General features: G+C 42.1%; 1 protein-coding gene across 29 annotated transcripts in view; it reads right to left on the bottom strand.

The window, feature by feature from the left end:
* Positions 1-6357: 6357 nt before the first annotated feature.
* Positions 6358-20719, bottom strand: part of ITPRID1 (ITPR interacting domain containing 1) — a 159491-nt gene continuing 145129 nt past the window's right edge. For 8 of the 29 annotated variants that reach the window (XM_071215099.1, XM_071215098.1, XM_012527093.4 and 5 more), the window contains 4 exons: positions 19059-19186; positions 18192-18303; positions 17473-17641; positions 9967-13646 (listed from right to left, as the gene is read on the bottom strand). In XM_071215099.1, the coding sequence (XP_071071200.1) occupies positions 13615-13646; positions 17473-17641; positions 18192-18303; positions 19059-19186 (441 nt within the window). In that variant the 3' untranslated portion in view covers positions 9967-13614. Of the gene's footprint in view, positions 8271-9966; positions 13647-17472; positions 17645-18191; positions 18304-19058; positions 19187-20719 lie in introns of those variants that run through there. The other 21 variants (XM_071215097.1, XM_004463304.5, XM_058296810.2 and 18 more) reach the window with 5 other exon arrangements.

Genomic DNA, 20719 nt, shown 5'->3' on the forward strand with positions numbered 1-20719 from the left:
ATAGCAAGACCTGTGTAGTTGGATAATAGTGAGAGAGAGAGAGAGTGATATGAAATGAGGTCAGAGAAGTAAGCAGTGCTGGGTCATTTAGAGCTTTGTAGGTCTTGGCAATGGGAAGCCACTGGAGATTCTTAAGGAGAGGAGCAGTGTACCTGATTTGTGTTTTTAAAAGACTACTCTATTTAGGGGATTTGAATCTCTGGACTGACAATGTGATAGCCAGGTCCTGAGCCTCAACAGACTCCAGCACCTACAATCTGATTTATTGGACTTACCACACTCAGCTAAGATGGAGTTGAAGAAGGACAACCACCACACCATGGAGCCTAGAGTGATTACAACTGAAAGTGGGAGGATTGCATCCAGCATCCATGTGGAATCTGAGCCTCCTCTTGACATAGAGGTGCAATGGACACAACCAATCCAATGTCCACATAGAAGAGGTGGCATTGGATTGGGAAAAGTGGACATGGTGGCTGATGGGTATGGGGAAAGGCAGGAAGAGATGAGAGGTGGAGGCGTCTTTGGGACATGGAGCTGCCCTGGATGGTGCTTCAGAGGCAATCACCGGACATTGTAAATCCTCACAGGGCCCACTGGATGGAATGGAGGAGAGTATGGGCCATGATGTGGACCATTGACTATGAGGTGCAGAGGTGCCCAAAGATGTACTTACCAAATCCAATGGATGTGTCATGATGATGGGAATGAGTGTTGCTGGGGGGGGAGAGGTGGGGTGGGGGGGTGGGGTTGAATGGGACCTCACATATATATTTTTAATGTAATATTATTACAAAGTCAATAAAAAAAATAAATAAATTAAAAAAAAATAAAAGACTACTCTAGCTGCTGTGTGGAAGATGGCTGACTGAAAAGGAGAATTAAATATCATTATGCGACTCCATTCTGAGCATAAATATCTTGGTAAGGTGAGGTAGATTGACGGTGCTAAGTCACAGAATAGAAAAAATACTCTTTCAAACATCTCTCAGGGATACACTTATTATCTAAAGTCTCTTAGAAGGAAAAGTTCCTTTGAAGCAATTCCTGTTCGATGAGGTTCCACACTGTTGGCAAGCGTTTATAAAACACCTATCCTTTAGACCATCTCAACATGGTAATTCAGGAGGCTTGAGTATTGCCTCATAATTGCTATCATCACAAACAGTGGCATCTCATTATTGTCAGAGCCATACACGTGAGTCTGTGTTCAGTACCTGTGGTAACTGAAACATCATCTTCTATTATGTTCTTTGGTCACTGATAAACAAATGATTAATTAGTACAATCAGGATCTGTCCTGGAAAATGGCCATGGATCAGCATGTCCCTCCATTGTGTAATTAAACCAAGGTCTACACACGTGTTTCTACTTCCTTTAAACAAATATCTGCCCTATAACCAACACAAAGAAATATTAAATCTCAACCTGCTTTGTGTGTAAGTATATTTTTCAAGCTGGCCTAATTGATCCTGAAAGATAGGAAAAATGGGTCTCAGAAAGGACTGCTGCCTGGTCCTAACCAGTAATCAGAACATCTACAGCTCTGGCACAATTCTGTCCACATGACAGATAACATGGTTATATTGTAGAGTGATCCAGAGTTTGGCTCTGGAATCAGATCAACCTGAGTTCAAACCTTGTTTTCCAGTTGTGTGACACTGAGCAATTTACCCAAACCCTATAAGCCTCAGTTTCCTCACCTTTAAAATGGGTATACTCATATTTATCTTAAATTTTTGTTGTTCTGTGTGTAAATGTTTTTGTTGACTATATATAAGAGAATATTAAAAACACTTAGATAGATAAATTTCAGTTCTGGTTAAGATGGAGTTAGTACATGCCACTCTATCTTTTTTATTGATTACAACTAAAAACCCTGGAGAGAATACATGAATAAACTATCTGAAGGCTCTGGAAAGTAAAGAATACCAGGTAAATTGGAAAGAGAATAAAATGTCAAAGAACAACTCCTATGGAGGTAAGTTTCTGTGTTTTTTCCCCTCCTATATTTCCTGGCCTAGATACAAAGGAAGCCTGAATCTTCAAACTGTACAATGGTGCTAAAAGAAAAAGCTACAAGAAAACCCCTTCTTCTTGGACCAGAGGACTGGGAAAGGAGCCCTTGAGAAAAAGAGTTCTTGGACTATGCCCACCCCCTTCCCAACTCTTTTTCAGACATGGCTGGTAATGAAGTGGATCTTCCATGGCACTGGAACCAGCAGTAGCAATGAGGTGGCACCAGGGGTGGCAGCTACAGAAGTGACCTGCAGGCTCTTTTCTCTTGCTACTTTGCCCTGAGGTGGACTCCATTTTAGGCAATACATAATAATGCAGGTAAGCAAAAACCATGTTTTTTTTTTAAGTTAGAGCCAAAGAAAAGGAGCCACAAGGAGCCAGAGGGTGTGAGGCAAGTCATAGAAAGGAAGCAGCTGGAGAAAAGAATCCTTTACACCTGTGTATAAAGTGCTGGACTCACCTCCAAGCTGAGAATCCATAGCACAGATCAGAAACAACATAGCAAAGACTTTGAGAACTGAACTATAGTGTGGACCAAAACCTAAGGGTAGTGTAGAATAATACTGCAAAGATTGCGAAACTAAACTGGCCTTGGAACCACAGCCTGCAGGTGGGTCAGAACTGTGCTCTGAACCTAATGCGGGTGAGTGTTTACTAAAGCAAAACATATAAACAAAAAATTCAACAGTCCCCAGAAAATTTTAATAGAATCCAGTGTTTATAGCACAGTATCCCAAATGACAAGGGTACAATTCAAAACTACTAAAAGTTCAAAGGACCAGGAAAATCTCAATAATATTTAAGGGAATAATCAATAAATGCAAACTCCAAGGTGACCCAGATGTTGGAATTAACAGAAAGGACTTTAAATCACCTCATATAATGATGATCCAGGAGGTAAGGAATAGCCACTATTGAAACAATACCTGAAGCAAGAGCAAACACTCTTGAAATGAATGGAAAGATAGATGTTCTCAGCAAAGAAACAGAAGGTATTCCAAAGAACTGAATGGAAATTTTAGAACTGAAAAATACAACAGAAATAAAATATTCACTGGAGAGGCTCAATGGCCAAATGGAGATAAGAGTGGAAAGGGTGAGTTTGAAGATAAACCAACAGGAATTATCCAGTTTGAAAATAAACAAAGCCTCAGAGACTTTTGGAAGAATATCAAAAGTTCTTATATTTGTGTTATGGAAGTGATGGGAGGAGAGAATAAATAAATTGGTACAGAATAATATTTGAAGATATAAAGGCTCAAAATTCCCCAAATCTGACAGAGAACATTTACCAAGAAGCTTATGTCAAATAGGATGTCAAAAAGCAAATGTCAAATAGGATGAACTCAAAGAAAACCATGCCCTGATTTATCACAATCAAAGAGTAGAAGACAAAACAAAACATTTGAAAAAAGCCAGAGAAAAACAACACATTACATATAAGAGATCAATGATTTGAATGACTACAGATTTCTCATCAGAAACCATGAAGACCTAAAAACACAAAGAAACAAAATTTTTTTTAAGTGCTAAAGAAAACAGAACTGTCAACGCAGATTTATTTACCCAGTGAAAATATCCTTCAGGAATTTAATCCTTGGACTAAGTCTTTTATTTAAAACTGTAAATACTCACCAAATCTGCCCATCATGTTTCATACACAGTGCTAGGCACAAGGGCTGCAAGAAAGATAATGATTCAGCCATTCCCTTCAGGATACTTATTTGTAAGTCCATGGGAAGTGCATACATGAGCAATTAAGTGCCATGTAAATTTAGGAGTTAAGGTAGGAGACCATATAGGGTACACTGAAGGCACAAAAGAAGAGGTAGTGCTCTTTCAATTCAGGTAAAAAGAGCAGGGGCGAGTTATAATTTCAACAGAAGCTTATATTTAAATAGAATCTGCAGAGATGCATCCCAATGGGCAAGATAACTAGTGTAGTAGAGCAGACTTCTAGCAACAGGCAGAAACATGAGCACAACCTGCAATGGTTTGATGTGCACTTGGGCAAACCTAGGTATTATAGCACATGTACTGATATACCTAAGCACTTAGACCGATTTCCACCTGCCAGGCCCTTCAACACATTGATTGAAGGCTGGATCCAGCTCTTCCTTTCCACAGAGCAGTCTGATATTACTGGGCAATCAATGCTCCTAGAGCAGCTTTTAACCGATAACTGATGTGAGTGAATAAATAAATACCCTAACGCCCTCATCCCTTGGGCAGGGTAACTCTGAAGCATGTTCTCCACTGGGTCCAGATTTCCCTGGTGGAACTAAACTGTGGTTGCCTAGTGTTATAACTTGATTGATAATGTGTGCTTTATTGCCTTTTGTCCCTTCTCTCTCCTGCTTCCCCATAATTGTTTTGATGTTTTGTGAGATCACCTCTCAAATAAATTTCTTTTCTCAGGGTTGGTTTCTGAGCAAATCAAACTACAACAGTGTCACAGGTAAGGTTTCTAAAGATGCAGACTCTGATATGGAGATTTTGAGTTCTTAAAACATCTGAGAAGAGAAGGAAGCAGGATTAGGCAGAGGAAGAAATTGAGCTCAGTCACAACGAAGGTCTCAGGTGACCCCACGGGGAGCTCTGAATCTTGGATGGTCCTTGAGAGTTGTCCCAAGCTGAGATGAGGTGACCAAGCCTACATAGCCCCACATCAGCCATTATGGGATGCAGGTTGCCTTGAGAAGAGGGACACGACCTCAAACAAAGCTGTTCTTTTTAATAGAGGGTAATTTCCAGCAGCAAGGTGGAAGGGGGCACAGCACAGTGTCTCCTCCTGATAGTTATGACTAGCATTTAGGGTTTGTGGAAGGGTTTGGATGGGAAAAAATGAGATAGTGCTGGGATCATGGTGCTTCGTAGGAGAAGGGAAAGAGTTTAACCTACATTCTGCATTCAGTAAGGACCCAAAGAATACTTTCAATTTGCAGAGTAGTACAATCAATTTTTGGTTGTGTAGGTATGGAGTATGGATTAAGAGGTATAAATCCGAGAGAGAAGAAGTCAGCTAGGGGAATCTTGCAATCATCTAGAAGAGAAATGAAAAGGGCAAATTGGAAGCAGTAGGAGCACAAAGTGGGCTTGAAGGCTCTATATAATTTTCTTACTGAGTGTGGACAGATAATGCATGAGGAAAGAAAGATTCAATGATACCTTCTAGAATTTTGGTGTGGGTAACTAGAATTCTAAGTGATTTTACAGATTGACAGAATAAAACCAAACACACACATACAGACATTCAGACACACACACATCTTGGTGGATTTTCTTTTTTTTTTAAAGATTTATTTTTCCCTGCCCCTGCCCCTGCCCTGCTGTTTTTGCTGTCTGCATCCATTCACTGTGTAATCTGTCTTTGTTTCTTTTTTTGTCTTCTTGTCTCATCTTTCTCCTCTAGGACTCACCGGGATTTGATCCTGGGGACCTCTGATGTGGAGAGAGGTTCCCTGTCAATAGCGCCACCTCAGCACCTCAGTCTGCTGTGCTTCATTTTGACTCTGCCCTTTGTCTCTCTTTTGTTGTGTCATCATCTTGCTACATGACTCACTTGCTCAGGCACTGGCTCACTGTGCAGGCACTGGCTCACCATGTGGGCACTCGTGGGCACTTGGCTTACCACATGGGCACTTGCGCGCAGGCACTCGGCTCACCACATGGGTACTGGCTCACTGTGCAGTGCAGGCACACTTTTTCTTCTTCTTTTTCACCAGGAGGTCCCAGGGATCGAACCTGGGTTCTCCCATATGGTAGGCGAAAGACCTATCACTTGAACCACATCCACTTCCCTTGAGGGATTTTCTAATTGGTATTATTGCTGGTTATTTTCTCTACATATGTATATTCATATTTAAACTAATACACTATGTTTACTGATGGGCTTAATATTTAGTCCAAGAGATTTGAGGTGGTTTACAGAAAGAAACATGAAATTCATCATGACACAAAAAGATCAGGAAATGGGAATAATAGGAAAATAAGGATAGGGAAAGGAGATAAAGCCAGAAGTAATCGTTGTTCAAACAGTTTTTCTAATTTTATGCACAGTCACTAGAAATGGACTGCAAAATAGTCTCTGATTTCCCTAACCAGACCAAAAAAACTAAATAAACAAAAGCAACTACAAAAACATGGGGAGGAACACAACCAATTTTCAAAAGCAATATATCAGTTGCTCAAAAATACTCTATCATTTCTTATACTGATTTGAGAGGTATTTCAATTGTGGGTCCTTATATAAAGGGAATATTACAAGATGTATTAGACTAAGCCTTTACATATGTGTATGAATATATCTCAGAATAAGCATAAAAGAAATCTCAAATCTTTGTTTTATACAAAGGAAAGCTGTTTATTTCAATACATATTTATAGAGAAGTGACCGTAAGCAAGGCCCTGTTGTAAAATATACAAAGGTAAATAAGATAGAATTGGAAGTTTCTGCTATGATATTAAATAACTTAAATTTTTTGCACAAGGGCACAGAAAGTATTTTTGTAATCTACAACTTTTCAGAGAACAGAACAACCGGCTACAAGAAAGCAAACCTATTACCTTTCTAAATTTCAAAAAGATTTCTATTTTAGTAGAGTTTTCATATAAAGGAAATGTATGACCCTTGACTCTACATTTATTTGGATTAAATGGATTGTAGGGAGTTGTTTTCTAAAACAAAATACGAAAGCATACACATACAATGACCAAACACTGGACAAATATCCTAGTCTACCCCCTGAGCTACCTCGCTCTGAAGTCTTCACTGAGGACAAAAGAGAAGACAGAGGAGTTGGTGAAACTTGGGGCTCTATGGAAGAGATAAAACAAGGGATGGGACAGGGCAGGAAGGAGAGCAATAGTGCTGACCAGTTCACGGCATCTACCCCTCCAATGCATCACTGGCAAAGTGTCATCAACTGTTGGCAACAGTTTTGTAAAAATATGTCAGTGAGTAACACAATATAGAAAAACCTTCATTTTATTAATAAGAATTGCTAACAAAGCAAATGTACTTGACAAGTGCCTATCCATATCCATAGAAGAATTCAGAAAATATGAACTAGACACAAATAATATATTAAAAAATATATAAATACTTGATGTTTGGGAGAGAAAATGCTGGACATAACGAAACACTTGTAAAGTCCGCCCCCAAATTATTTGTTTTAAAAAAAGGAAAATTTAGATGTCCTGTGACTCTGGTACATTGTCATTAGTGAATAATCAAATATTAATTGACAATGGGGATGAAGAAATTGTAGGTGTGTTTAGGAAATACTTTCTTTTACTTCCATTTTCCCTGGTGAATAAGAGAAGTGTGTTCTCTGAGTATTAGAGAGTATTACAAGTATTGGGTGACATTTAGTTCTTGCAAATTTCCAAAAGGAAAAATTCTTCAATTTGATTCTTGAGATTTTAAGTCATTGTTAATGTGGAAGATTTTTTCTTTCCTTAATTGGGGATATAGAGGGAGATTCATAGAGGGAGCACCCCATACCAACCTTCAGGTCCATTGATGTTTTTTAAATTGTACTATTAGAGGCTGGTTTAGGAAAGGGAAGTTCATATTTTGGACTTACATTGACTTTCAATTTTCAAGAAAGGGAATTTGACATCTTTTCTTAGTGATTTACAATCCCTGTAAATTACTTTTCATTGTTCAAATTAAAATTTAAAATCAGATTGCAACCCACCATCCCACATGGGAACATTGCAACATTTTCTTCTCAAAGGGAAACTACTTTTATTCTTTAGCTTCTTCATAAAAATCCTAGTTTTGACTTGCATTATACAACAGAAATTGATTACTTTCTCAACAAAGAAAAAACAATTACAATAGACTAGCTTCTCATGTCATTAGATAGTCTTTTGAATTTTCCCCCCTCTTTAATAGAATTATTTCCTTTTGAAAAAAAAATGAAAACAAAAACAAACTCTAGCTCTGCAAACAAAAATCCATGTTAGGGCATATCTGTTAAATATACAAGAGCTAATGGGACACTTTTTCTGAAGAAGATTTCTCAGGGCTATAAAGTGAATTTCATTACACAAATCTACACGGCCTGTGCAAATGTGATTCAGGGCAGCCTTCAAGGCTTTATCTCTTTGTCTCCATCATGTAAACTGGGTCTTCACTTATTCATAATCAAAACCAAGGAAAATATGCCTTGAGTTTCCAAGTATCGCTTCTCAAATCGGTCTTCTCTGTTCAAAGTTTTTGTCTTTGCATACTGCCATGGAACCTGGATAGAATGAAATTAATACAGGGTAAAGATCTGTGCTGAAGAGGCCAAATCGCTCCCTTCCTGATGTCTAAATTTGTAAAAGATCGGTTAATTGGATTTTTCACTTTTTTTCTTTTTCATGTAAATTAAACAACTGCAGCTTTGAGTTTGGTTTCAAAAACCAAGGGTTTGTTATGTTATTAGCTTAGCCACAAATATTTACTGCCATTATCTCCTCCATTTTCAAATGCGTGGTCTGAATTTTCCTGAATATGCTCAGTTTGAATAAGGTCAATGGATAAGAGGAAAAAGAAGGCAGGATCTTAGGACTTGATAATAGAACAATAAGATTCCCTACATGATCATTCAGGGACCGCAGAGGGACTCTTGGCATTACTCTTAGAGCATGGAAGTTGTGCAAGTGGCAGCAAGCCAAGAGTTACTAGGATGGTAGATTCCTGCTGGTGGAAGTCATCTCCATGTATGGAAGCATTCAAAACCCCTATCTGTCCCCAAGAGCTAGATTAGATTAACACAGGGCAGTGCTTTTCAATGTTTCTACAGCAATGAAACTTTTTCCTTAAAGGAAGATCTCTGCGAAAGCCTACTGTGTAATAGAGATAGAAGCAAGGCTACTCTGGATGGTATGAGCCAGTAAGTGGGCTCCATGTAAGTCCAGGGCTTGGCAAAGACATCATGGCAAACTATAGCTGTAGCAAAACAGGAAGTCAGAGGTTGAACTCAAGCATTTACTAGTCACTGGGCTTTGGACAATTTACAGTTTCTTTGAGCTTGTGTGTGTGTGTCTAGATTATTTCCTGCCTCTCAAGATTTTTGTAAAGTATGTGATAATGCCCAATATCTTGACTGTAGGTAGATATTCAATAAATGTCATCTACTCATTATCATCATCATTGTCATCCTAGTCATCATTAACACTACCATTTACTGAGCCCTAAGCTATGTCCCAGGCTTGATCTAAAAGGTTTTATATGTATTAACTGTGTCATTTTACAGATGATGACGCAGAAGCACAGGGAGGTTAACTAGTTTTGCCAAGCCTATATAAATAGTAGGTATTGGAGTTGATCCCTTCTTACTCCAGAGCTCAGTTGCTTTTTGTTAATAACAAACTGCATGACTCGGTGTGTATCTGTGTAGGTCAATCTCTCTGTATCTTAGCTTGTTCACTGTTCAGATATGGAACACTTTTCTTGGTGTTATGAGGCTTAAATGAGGTAAAAATTTGTCACATGTAAAAGACTTCTATTTTTATACAAGCAAATAGTGACTTGCATAGTCAGTCCATTTTATCCAGTTTGATCGTAGGAAATAATAACCACAAAAGCTTCATTTCCATTTGTTTTGTGTAGAAGCAACTCAGGTAAGAAATAATAAGTCTGAATTCCAAAATGGAATCTTATTTAGCCTGAAACTAGGTTATTGGTTGCAGGGTGGAGGCAGGGAGGAGGGTTCCAAGTCTAATATAGCTTTGTTATGAGTCTGCTTTTGAGAGCAAGAGATGTATAGTGTTTGGCATGGGCATTATTTGTATATCACTTTGAAATAAGATCACAGGCCAGTAAGGCATGCCTGAAGGCCTTGGGGGGGAGGGGGAGAGGCATTTGTCTTGCTGGGTAACTGCAGAAAATGCTTTGACATTCTTCTGTATTAGTCAGCCAAAGGGGTGCTGATGCAAAATACCAGAAATTAGTTGGTTTTTATAAAGGATATTTATTTGGGGTAGGCGTTTACAGATATCAGGCCATAAAGCATAAGTTACTTCCCTCAGCAAAGTCTATTTTCACGTGTTGGAACCAGATGGCTGCCAATGTCTGCAAGGGTTCAGGCTTCCTGGGTTCCTCTCTTCCAGGGTCTTGCTTCTCTCTGGGCTCAAGGTTCCTCTTTTCCTGGGACTTGCTTTTCTTTCCTCTGTGTGCTTACTTCCTGGGGCTCCAGCTTAAGGCTTCAGCATCAAACTCCAACATCAAAACTCCAACACCAAAACCCCTTGTATCAAAAGCTCCAACTCTGTCTTTTGCCATGTCTTTTACCTGTGAGTCCCCACCCACCAAGGGATGGGGACTTGAGTACCCTAATGATGTAGCCCAATCAAAGTCCTAATCATAACTCAATCATGCCCAGTAATAGACCAGATTACAAACATAATCCAATTTCTATTTTTGGAATTCATAACCATATCAAACCACTACACTCCACCTTCTGAATTCCAAAAAGACATTAGAATATTTGAAAAAACCTTAAATCAGTAACAATGCAAGTACTAAATCATATCAAAATCAATTTAAAGAAATAATTTCTCTTGGGGCAAAGTCCTGTCTGCTATAGACCTCTGAAATTTACAAAACAATTTATCTGTTTCCAGTACACAAATGGACAAAGAATAAACATTTTCATTAAAATAAGGAGAAATTGAGAGGGAAACAGATGTCACAGGTTCTCTACAGTTCAGTAAACCTGCAGGGAATCCTTCATTTGATTTCAGTCTGAGAGTCAATCTTAAGATGATGGTTTCTATATCTCGGTGCCTTATGGGAACCCACTCTTTCCACATGCTTACCCTATGGCCATTTTCTGGGTTCCACCCTCATCAAGCATCTGGGTCTTGACCAAGCTCCAAATCTCACCCTAAAAGAGTGTTGGGGTGATTGCCACACCTTACCCAATCTTTGAGTTAGAGTCTTAACCCCCCTAGTACAGTGATATGAAGACAACATTCCCCCTAACCTTTGGCAAACAGGCTCAACTCAGAGCAACAAGTTGACCACCTGGCCTTCCCTGACATTTGGTATACAGGCTCAACCCTCTCAGAGCAACGAGAGGCCACCTTCCCTTCCCTAATCCATGGGGGACAGGTCCACCCCTCTCAGACCTGTGGGGTCCTGAGCTTAACCACCATAATCCTTGGGGAATGTGCGCCACCCTCTCTGTACCCTGGGGCAGCAAAACTCTCCCAGAACATCGGGTGGGAATGTCCTCCCTCTTCAACTGCTGGTGCAAACTCACTCTCTCTGTACACATGGATGGTGTTTCTCTCTTGGCCCAAGGTGAAGTCTTAATTCCAGATCTCAGCTTCCATGGTTTTCCTTTTAAGGCTGTTTCTCCTTCAATCTCTCCTTTCCATGTCCATTTTAGTCCAAGCTGACAGTGGTTTTGTTCATACAGCTCTTTCAAAAAGTCTGTTGGTTTAGCATGCAAGAAGCAGGGGTCCAAGCCATCAGATAGTAAGGCTTTCCACAAGTCTTTCTGAGATATACATCTTCAATCCTCATTTACAACTTCCAAGTTTAGTTAAGTCCTCCCATGGGACATTTTCATCTGGGAGCTTGATTTCCAGAGGCTTGTAATTTCCAGAATCAATTGCTGTTTTCTTTGTGCCTGACAGTTAAGTCCTCAGCATATCTCTCTCATATAGCATTTTGCTATAAGCTGCAAGCAGAAGCCAAGCCGCATTCTCCAGTTTTACTTTGGAAATTTCTTCAGCTAAATGCCCAGGCTCACCATTTTCAAATTCTGCCTTCTATGAAACACCAGGAGTTAATCTTGCTAAATTCTCTGCAACTTTAAAACATGTATTGCCTTTCCTTCAGTTTCCAGTAATAGCTTCATTTACTTTTAAAAAAAAAAAGATTTATTTCTCTCCCCTTCCCTCCCCCGCCCCTAGTTGTCTGCTCTGTGTGTCCATTCGCTGTGTATTCTTTTGTGTCCACTGTATTCTTGTCAGCGGCACCCGGAATCTGTGTCTCGTTTAGTTGCGTCTTCTTGCTGCATCAGCTCTCCCTGTGTGTGGCGCCATTCCTGGGCAGGCTGCACTTTTTTCGTGTGGGGCGGCTCTCCTTACCGGGCGCACTCCTTGCGCGTGGGGCTCCCTTACATAGGGGACACCCCTGCGTGGCAGGGCACTCCTTGAGCACAACAGCACTGCATGTGGGCCAGCTCACTGCATGGGTCAGGAGGTGGTATGGTAGGTGGTAAGTGGACACTCTATCTGTTGGGCCAAATCCCCTTCCCCATTTACTTCTAAGGGATCATAAAAAGTCTCTTTAGCATGCATATTTTTATCAACAAAGTGATCTAGGCCTTTCCATTAATCATTTCACAATTCCTCCAAAAAATACCCCTTACCCATTTATAAAACCGTTCCAGCATTTTGGTAATTGCGAAAGCACTTTCCCACTCCTTGGTACCAAATTCTGTTTTAGTCAGCCAAAGGGGTGCTGACATAAAATACCAGAAATTGGTTGGTTTTTATAAAGGGTATTTATTTGGGGTAGGAGTTTACAGTTATCAGGCCATAAAGCATAAGCTACTTCCCTCACCAAAGTCTATTTTCACATGTTGGAGCCAGATGGCTGCCAACATCTGCGAGGGTTCAGGCTTCCTGGGTTCCTCCCTTCCAGAGTCTTGCTTCTCTCTGGGCTCAGGGTTCCTCTCTTCCTGGGGCTTGCTTTCCTTTCCTCTGTGTGCTTACTTCCCAGGGCTCCAGCTTAAGGCTGCAGCATCAAACTCCAACATCAGAAACTCTTGCATCAAAAGCCCCAACTCTGTCCTTTGCCACCAAGGGGTGGGGACTTGATGCCCTAATGACATGGCCCAATCAAAGCCCTAACCATAACTCAATCACACCCAGTAATAGACCAGATTACAAACATAATCCAATCTCTATTTTGGAAACCATATGCATAATGATTTAAGATGTTTTAAGTAGAGTTGGAGTGAAACATATTATGATATATGCATGAGTTTTTGCAACTTATTTATGGAAAATGTGGCAGAAAAAAAGGTAGGGGATATAAAAAGATTAGAGTACTTGTATTATCTGAGTTCTTGTCTTAGATTTTCCTCATGTGCTGTAAATACTAGTCCAAACACCTACTTTCTGATCTTTTAATGTTTCCACCTATAAAGGAAACTTGTTAATTGCCTACCTTCTTAGAGTGCTTCAGCTGTGTTCTAACAGTGAAACATCTAGATACATTTGAAAGTCTATTCCTATTTCCAAAATTTTTGTAATTGGCTATTTTATACATACTTACTCTACAAGGGAAGGAATTGTTAGCCTTGAGAAAACAAGGAACCCTTAACCTGACCTACCTAATCAAATATGTATATTTAATTGAGCTTGTCAAATGTGGAATAGACCCGTTGGGAGGAAAGGAAAAACAGAGACCTTTCCCGTTTTCCACAGCAAAGTCATCTGTTTCATTCTTCCTCTATGAATAAAGATGAAAGATTGGGACTGATAAGCAAAGAAGAAGTCAAAACTGTAAAAACAAAAATAAAGTCCACATGTCATTTCTTCTTTCTACTGTATCCCCAGTTTGTCATTCAGTGATTTTCACTAACAAATGAATTCTTGAAAGGCGTCTTTAGCTGGAAAAAAGAAAAAAAAAAAAAAAAAGAAAGAGAAACAAAAGGGTTGTTAGAATAAAGTACAGGAAAAATTGAATTGTAAATTAGGCACTTCATCTAGAAAAATAATTTTCAACTCTACCTGCACATGAAAATAACCTGGGGAGGAGGGGGCCTTTAAAATTTGTTTGATACCTGGACCCCACCCTTGGTGATTCTTACTGAATTTAATGGGTGGGGCCTTGGTATCATTGTTTTTTTTGTACTCTCTAGTCAGTCTAAACTGCAGCCAGGATTGAGGACCACTGGGTAGACTAACCATCCAGACCACTATGTGGGTCTTGGTTTCTAGGGTTCTCACATCCTGAACAAAAAGTACATGAACTACAAACTATATTTGGAAACAGCATTGGCTGTTCACCATGGACTAAAGACAGTAAAGGTTCTGAGTGGTGTGGACCAGCCTCTCGGTTCCTCTTCCATGCTCTTTGTTGGAGAGTTGGGAGAATAAACCAGGAAGTACCACTGAATGTTGGGAGATCCTTGGGGATTCTAAATGCTACGTTTTTCCTCCCGTACCATATCTGAAATCATCTGCCTCACTGTCAAAGCCATCAAGCCCCATTATTTATCCAACTTTGTTCCTTCTACAGCCCAAACTGTTATCTCATCCCTAATCAGATCTTTCCCTCCACTGTCTCCTGAGACTGCCAAGCTTGTTCCCATCTCATTTTTACATTAAGCATTTGTTAACATTCTGAGTACTGTTCAACAGAAGGCAGAAAAGAATAAGCTTGCATTTATTGAGCTCTTGGTATTTGTGCTTGTAATAATAGCCAATATTCATCGAGTGGCTACTGTATGATGAGCACTGGGATAAACACTGCACATGATTTATTTTGCCCAACAATCCTGTTGTTTTTCTCATTCTTATTTAACAGAGGAAGAAACCGGAATAAAGAGAGGATGTGCTCAAGCTCATACATAGTAAAGGTGGGAGGGAGCCTGCCTTTTGATGCACATAGTCTCACTGCCTTTTGATCCACATAGTTGCTACACAACCCCTAAGTCATTTTAAGAGAAGTGAAGAAGATAGGACCTATACAACTAACATAAACACACAGCAGTAGGTTATAAGTGTTTTAATAAAGGTGCAAATTGCTATGGAAGTTCCACGAAAATAGGGATCCCTTTGGCCAGAGATCATCAAAGGAAGTCTCTGCAGGGGATGGGGTCTGACTTAGAACTTATTAAAGAGATATTTCACAGGAAAGCATGAGTTTAGGGGAATAAGATTTAAGTTTCATATAAGGACAGAATGGAGACAAGGCTAGGAAAGCAGATAGTCCCTGAGATTTAGGCAGAAATCACAGGTAGGCTCAAGTCTAGAGAGAAGAACTAGCAGTTGAAGTCTGATTCAGGCAAAGATTTGAAGAAAGAGGAAAGGGACTCAGGAGAAAATACAATACATCAGGAGCTGCGTTGTGCCAGGAAGCTGAGCTATGATCCAGGAGCTAAAATAGGGATGTAACAAAGGTAACAGGGCAGTAGGAAATGAAGAGAGGGGCATGATAATTCCAGGGCACGGAGCCTTTTCTGGTGCAAGATTGCCCTGGGAAGTATTTCTGTGATTTCTCCCTAATTCTCTGGGATATCCTGAAAGTACTCCCTGGGGACTCATCCTCAGTCAGGGAAAAAAGATGCAAGTGGTGCCTGATTTGGCCAAGGCCCTTGTAGCTCAGAGAGAAGGAGCTGGAGGTGGTGAGGAGGTTCCTCAGTTTTGCCATCACCAGGGAATTGGTTCTACTCCTGGGAACTAAAGTGTGGCAGGAGACTTGGCAATGATGTATGATTAGGTAATTGACTGACTCTGAGAAAACAGGATGAAAGGAGAATGAGGGGATGAGGCAGATTCGTGGTTCTGAGTCTGCAGGGCAAGAGTGGCAGTGCCATTGACAGGAAGAGGGTCAGGAAATGGATGGATTTGGGGAAGTGATGAGATCAGATTTAGATCCTGAGTGAGACAAAAAGGCAAGGACTTCAGGGGAGAATATCTTGTGGACAGTAGGAAATGCTGGACTGGAATTCTGGACAGAGGAGGGAACAGGGTGGGGAAAGATGCCTGTGGAGAGAACATGAATGTGGAAGGATGGAACGGGGATGCCATGCTCTGAGCAAGCGTAGTCAGGGGAGGGAACAGGGATGGGTGGGAGGGCTGGGAGGGCTCACTGAAGCCGAAGGGTGTGAAAATCAAGGGGGTGGAGACTGAAAATACGCTATCAGATGGGTCTGGTGGGGCGCAGTTTCTAAAGAAGGAGCTTCCTAATTTCCTTCCTGGGATGTGATCACTGCTGGCCCATCTTCTTATACAAATTATAAACATCCTTCTGGCGTTAGTTTCTCCATTGCTTTTCTGACTATTTCTTCATGTATTCCCCAGTAGGCCTTAGAATTCCTCTTGTTCTCTGAGACTGCCAGTGGGGTTGGCCTTTGAGGGCACCTCCCTGCATTTTCCCTGGCCCAGAGGCATCACCAGCCTTTCTCAGCTGCATGGAATCAACTTGGCGCATTTATGTTTCTCAGGTCAGGGATGGGAGCAACAGCCTCCTGACTCTAAGCCGGCCTCACTGGAGGCACCCACGGGTGCATGAGCCTCCCTGCAGCTGGGAGATTCGTTAAGTATAAATCAGATCATGGGACAATCTTGCTTAAGACCCATAATAGCTCTCCATAGCCATTGGAAAAATAACTGGGGACTCAGCTTGCTGGCCACAGCCGCGGGTCGGCCCTGCCCACTTCTTTCAGACCCCTCACTCACTGTATCCAGAGATGCAGGCTGCTTCACTGTCACGGGGCCTTTAAACTTTCTATTCCTCCTGCTTAAACGTTCTTTCCCCGGAACGTCGCCTGGCTTCCCCCTCCTGCATTCAGGTCTTATTCAGCTACCTTCCCTTCAGCCCGCCTTCCTCAGCAGCTAAACTAGTGCCTCCGCCATCCCGTGTCACTCTCCAGCCTATTACCATAGTGACCTCTCCATGGCATTTGTCAGTATCTGGAATTATCTTATTGATGTGTTTCTTGTTAATTTTTTCCCCTTCTCTCGCTCTCCCACTCTCCACCCAAGTCTTCATTAGGAGAAATTCTATCTTGTTCACAGCTCTGTCTCCATCACTGGAAGAATTCCCTGGACTTTGTAGCTGCTCCCTCGTTACCTCTGCTGGCCTGGCTGACTCGGGCTTTTGGACAGTCTGGTTTCTCTGAGGTCTCGACCCTCTTGTCCACTTCCTCAACTGGGCTCTTCCCCTCCGTGATACCCAACCTGATCTTGGTCAGACTTCCTGCTGCGCTCTTGTTCATAAAATCCTGTTATTGCCTTCAAAGCATGTTCAGTTATAAAATTGTAAATGTATTCCTGTGTTTACATTCTGCCTCCCCCACCAGCCTGTAAGTTCCTCCAGGGCAGAGACCGTGTCTCCTGTGGTCACCAGAGAATTCCTGCGCACACAATAGTTATCCTGTCTTGAAGGAGTGTTGAAATCTACTCTGCTCAGTTTTAACCATTAAGTAGAATAGCTAAAAAAAGCTGAGGAAATGTTCACTGACACTTCTCCTTGAGAAATAAAGGGGCTCTACTGGGTCAACTTTAGATTTCCTTGTTAGGGCTAGAACCTGCTCTTACATTCGCAGGAAGGTCATCAAGTCCACTCTCATCTAATGGAACACTTTTTTTTTTTATCCTTTTCACAAATTAGACAATTTGACAAAGAGGCTGGACCTGACTCTGCCTGAGCTGGTGAGGGAGGAGACGTCCTGATTCTGCTCTCTGGGGCAGCGCAGTGGACCACACCTGAGCCGGGAGCCTGCTGCCCATCAGCAGGAGGAAAGGCTGCCCTGGCGGCCATGGCTGGGTGCATCTGGGCTGTAGCACATGAAGTCTGGCCAATTTTTCCTTCGGTCCAGTTATACTGGTGCAGATTTGCGTAGAGTTCAGGCGAATCCCCCATGAGGAGGTCAAGCTGCTAAAAGGAAAACAAGAACAAAACAAGGGGACAACATATCCTGTTTGTACCATACAACTACCACAACATAATCCATCCTGTTTTCACCAGCTAACTCAGACTGTGGGAGAGGCATTCATGTGATGGTGGGTTCCCTGGAGTGGCCTTTGAACTAGCAGCAGATTCTGGTAGTGATTTAGCACGTATTAATTCAAAAGATAAGCCTCATCGGACCTGTGTTTGTGTTTTCATTAGGAAAACAGGCTGAATAATGGTTACGCCTTATTCCTGGGACAGATAAAAAGGATTGTCATGGGAGTTAGGTGACCTAAGTTCTAGTCCTGGAATGCTGTCAGCTGGCTGTGTGGCCTTAGGCAAACTAAAGCACTGCTCTGGTCTTCAGTGTCTTTATACTTAAAATGAGGACCCTGCACTCTCCAAGGTTCCTTCCGGGTCCAGCATACCAAGAACTGGTGCATAATCCCAGCACCTAAAATGACTTGCACATGTAGGTTTCTCTAATTTATGGGCAGGATACTGGCAAACTCCACACCCCATCACTCCATACCAACAGAATCCCTTCTCTGATTTGCTGTGCACGGTCTCCTAACTGAAACTCCAGCTCCGCCACCTGCTGTCGCAGGGCCTCCCGTAAGGTCTGCAGTTGCCGTGCTTCCTCCCTGCAGGTCAATAATAGAGAACAAGGCAATTTCACAATCCTCCCCAGGTGCAGTCTTCCAGCGTCCCTCTCATAATGTAGGTCACGCCTTTGAAATTTCCTGAAAGAGCAAATCGCCTTTTCCATTTGAATCCGTTTCAAGCACAGGTATGGTACTAGGACAGTTTTTCTTTTTTAAACAACTTTATTGGGGTATAATTTACATATCATACAATTCCCTTAAGAGTGCAATTCAGTGATTTTAAGTAAATTTCCTGAATTGTGCAGCCATCACCACCATCCAGTATGAGAACACTCCATCACCCCACTAAGATGCCTTGTGCTCATTGGAGTTAATCCCTATTCCCACCCCCAGCCCCAGGCAACCACTAATCCACTTTTGGGAAAGATATTTTTAATTTATGTGAAAATAATGCAGCTTTTCAAACTTCTACTATCCTTCCACATTTGCATTTGCCTGAGTCCCATTCACGCTGATTAAAGATGCCCTGCTGGCAATCCCCCTCCTCCCAGCTGACTGCCCCTCTTCTGACCTCCCAAATATCCCCGGACTGAAGGCTAAGTGCTGCTATCTAGTGAATGGCGCTCGCAGACTCCCACTGAGAAAGTGAAAACAAGCACATGGAAGCACAGGAGAACCTGGCGGGTTTCTCATTAGCCCTGCTCCCTGGTGCTCAGCTGTCGTGACCTGATTACCTCACGTTGCTCCAGGTGTGTGGGCTGGTACTTACTTTTATAGCTCCCTTAGATAATTACCTTTCCTCCTCTGACATGTCCCTGGCAAGGAGTGTCTGCTGTCCTGTAAGATGCTGTTCAATTTCTTCCAAATGCTCCTGGAAACTGTGGCATACCATCTTCATCATTTCCATCTCGTGTACTGTGCACTGAGAACAATTAGGAAGGGCTGAGATTAACGTTCCTAAAAGTCCTTTCTGGTTCACTGCAAAAGCCTGCCTCCCCATTTGGACTCACCTGTTTGCAAAGAAGCCATGCTGCTCATGCAAGGCAAGAGAAGCAGGCGTGCTTAACTAGGGGTCTGTGAGCTTCGCTTGAAATTCAAAAAGACATTCTTGTGGGGACGTGTTGGTGCAGGTGTGATATATTTATTAAATAACAGTATAGTGTGGGCTTAGTAAGGGGTTCCTGGCTTTCATCTGACCGGCTAAGGGGTCCGTGGAACAAACAAGGTTAAGAACCCCTGGATTAGGGAGAGCCCAGGCTTCTTGAAGCAACTAGAAGCAGAACTTGGCTGGCACAAGAGGTTAGCAAGTGTTTGGTTGAAGAGCATTTTGTCCCAGAGACTGATAGGCAGTCTGGGGGAACCGGAAGGACCAGAATGGGGGCTTGTGCTTAGAAAAGCAGTCTTGTTTCATCTTGTTTGATTTTGGTGTTGAGCATTGCCTCATTTTGAGTAACACTGAACATATCTGTTCAGACAGTATGTGTTCAATTAAAGGAAATCTCAGAATACTTTTTATTAGTCTTTGCTCTACTGAACCACAGTTGCTGGTGGTTTGAAACTGCAGGATCAGCTCCACCAGAGTTAATGAGCCCATCTAGACTAAGGCAGGCAGATTACGTACCTCCTCCTCTCCAGCAGCTGAGTCTAGAATTCAGCTCCGTCCCCCATCACCCCTGTCTTGCTCCTCGTTGCTCCTGATGTGTCATCCTCTAAGTCTAACTTTCTGTGTATGACTGTGCTTTTGTCTTAGTTTCTTTTTTTTTTTTAAAGATTTATTTATTTAATTCCCCCCCCCCCTCCCCTGGTTGTCTGTTCTTGGTGTCTATTTGCTGCGTCTTGTTTCTTTGTCTGCTTCTGTTGTCATCAGCGGCACGGGAAGTGTGGGCGGCGCCATTCCTGGGCAGGCTGCTCTTTCTTTTCACGCTGGGTGGCTTCCTCACGGGCGCACTCCTTGCGCGTGGGGCTCCCCCACACGGGGGACACCCTTGCGTGGCACGGCACTCCTTGCGCGCATCAGCGCTGTGCATGGCCAGCTCCACACGGGTCAAGGAGGCCCGGGGTTTGAACCGTGGACCTCCCATATGGTAGATGGACGCCCTAACCACTGGGCCAAAGTCCGTTTCCCTTGTCTTAGTTTCTTGATTTAAACATCATTTCCTGATGTCCCTTTGCTCAGTCCATTGAGGGGGACTCTTGTGATCTGCTGAATCCTTACCAGCTATCCCTCTTGGATCATGCTTTTAACAGATCCATGACCCAGAACAACAGTATCACAGCTTACCTGCTATCTCTCCCAGATCTGAGTTCAGATCCTCTCCCAGATCAGTGCAGTACAGTCTGCTAATTTCTATCTCTCTCCCCCGTATCCTTATTAAAAGAATTCCGATCCCTTCGAAGCAGCAGTGTGCCTGTATTTCCCAGCCTCCTTGCAGATAGGGTGGCCAATGCCATGGAA

Source organism: Dasypus novemcinctus, chromosome 5, assembly GCF_030445035.2.
Source record: "Dasypus novemcinctus isolate mDasNov1 chromosome 5, mDasNov1.1.hap2, whole genome shotgun sequence".
NCBI lineage: Eukaryota > Metazoa > Chordata > Mammalia > Cingulata > Dasypodidae > Dasypus > Dasypus novemcinctus.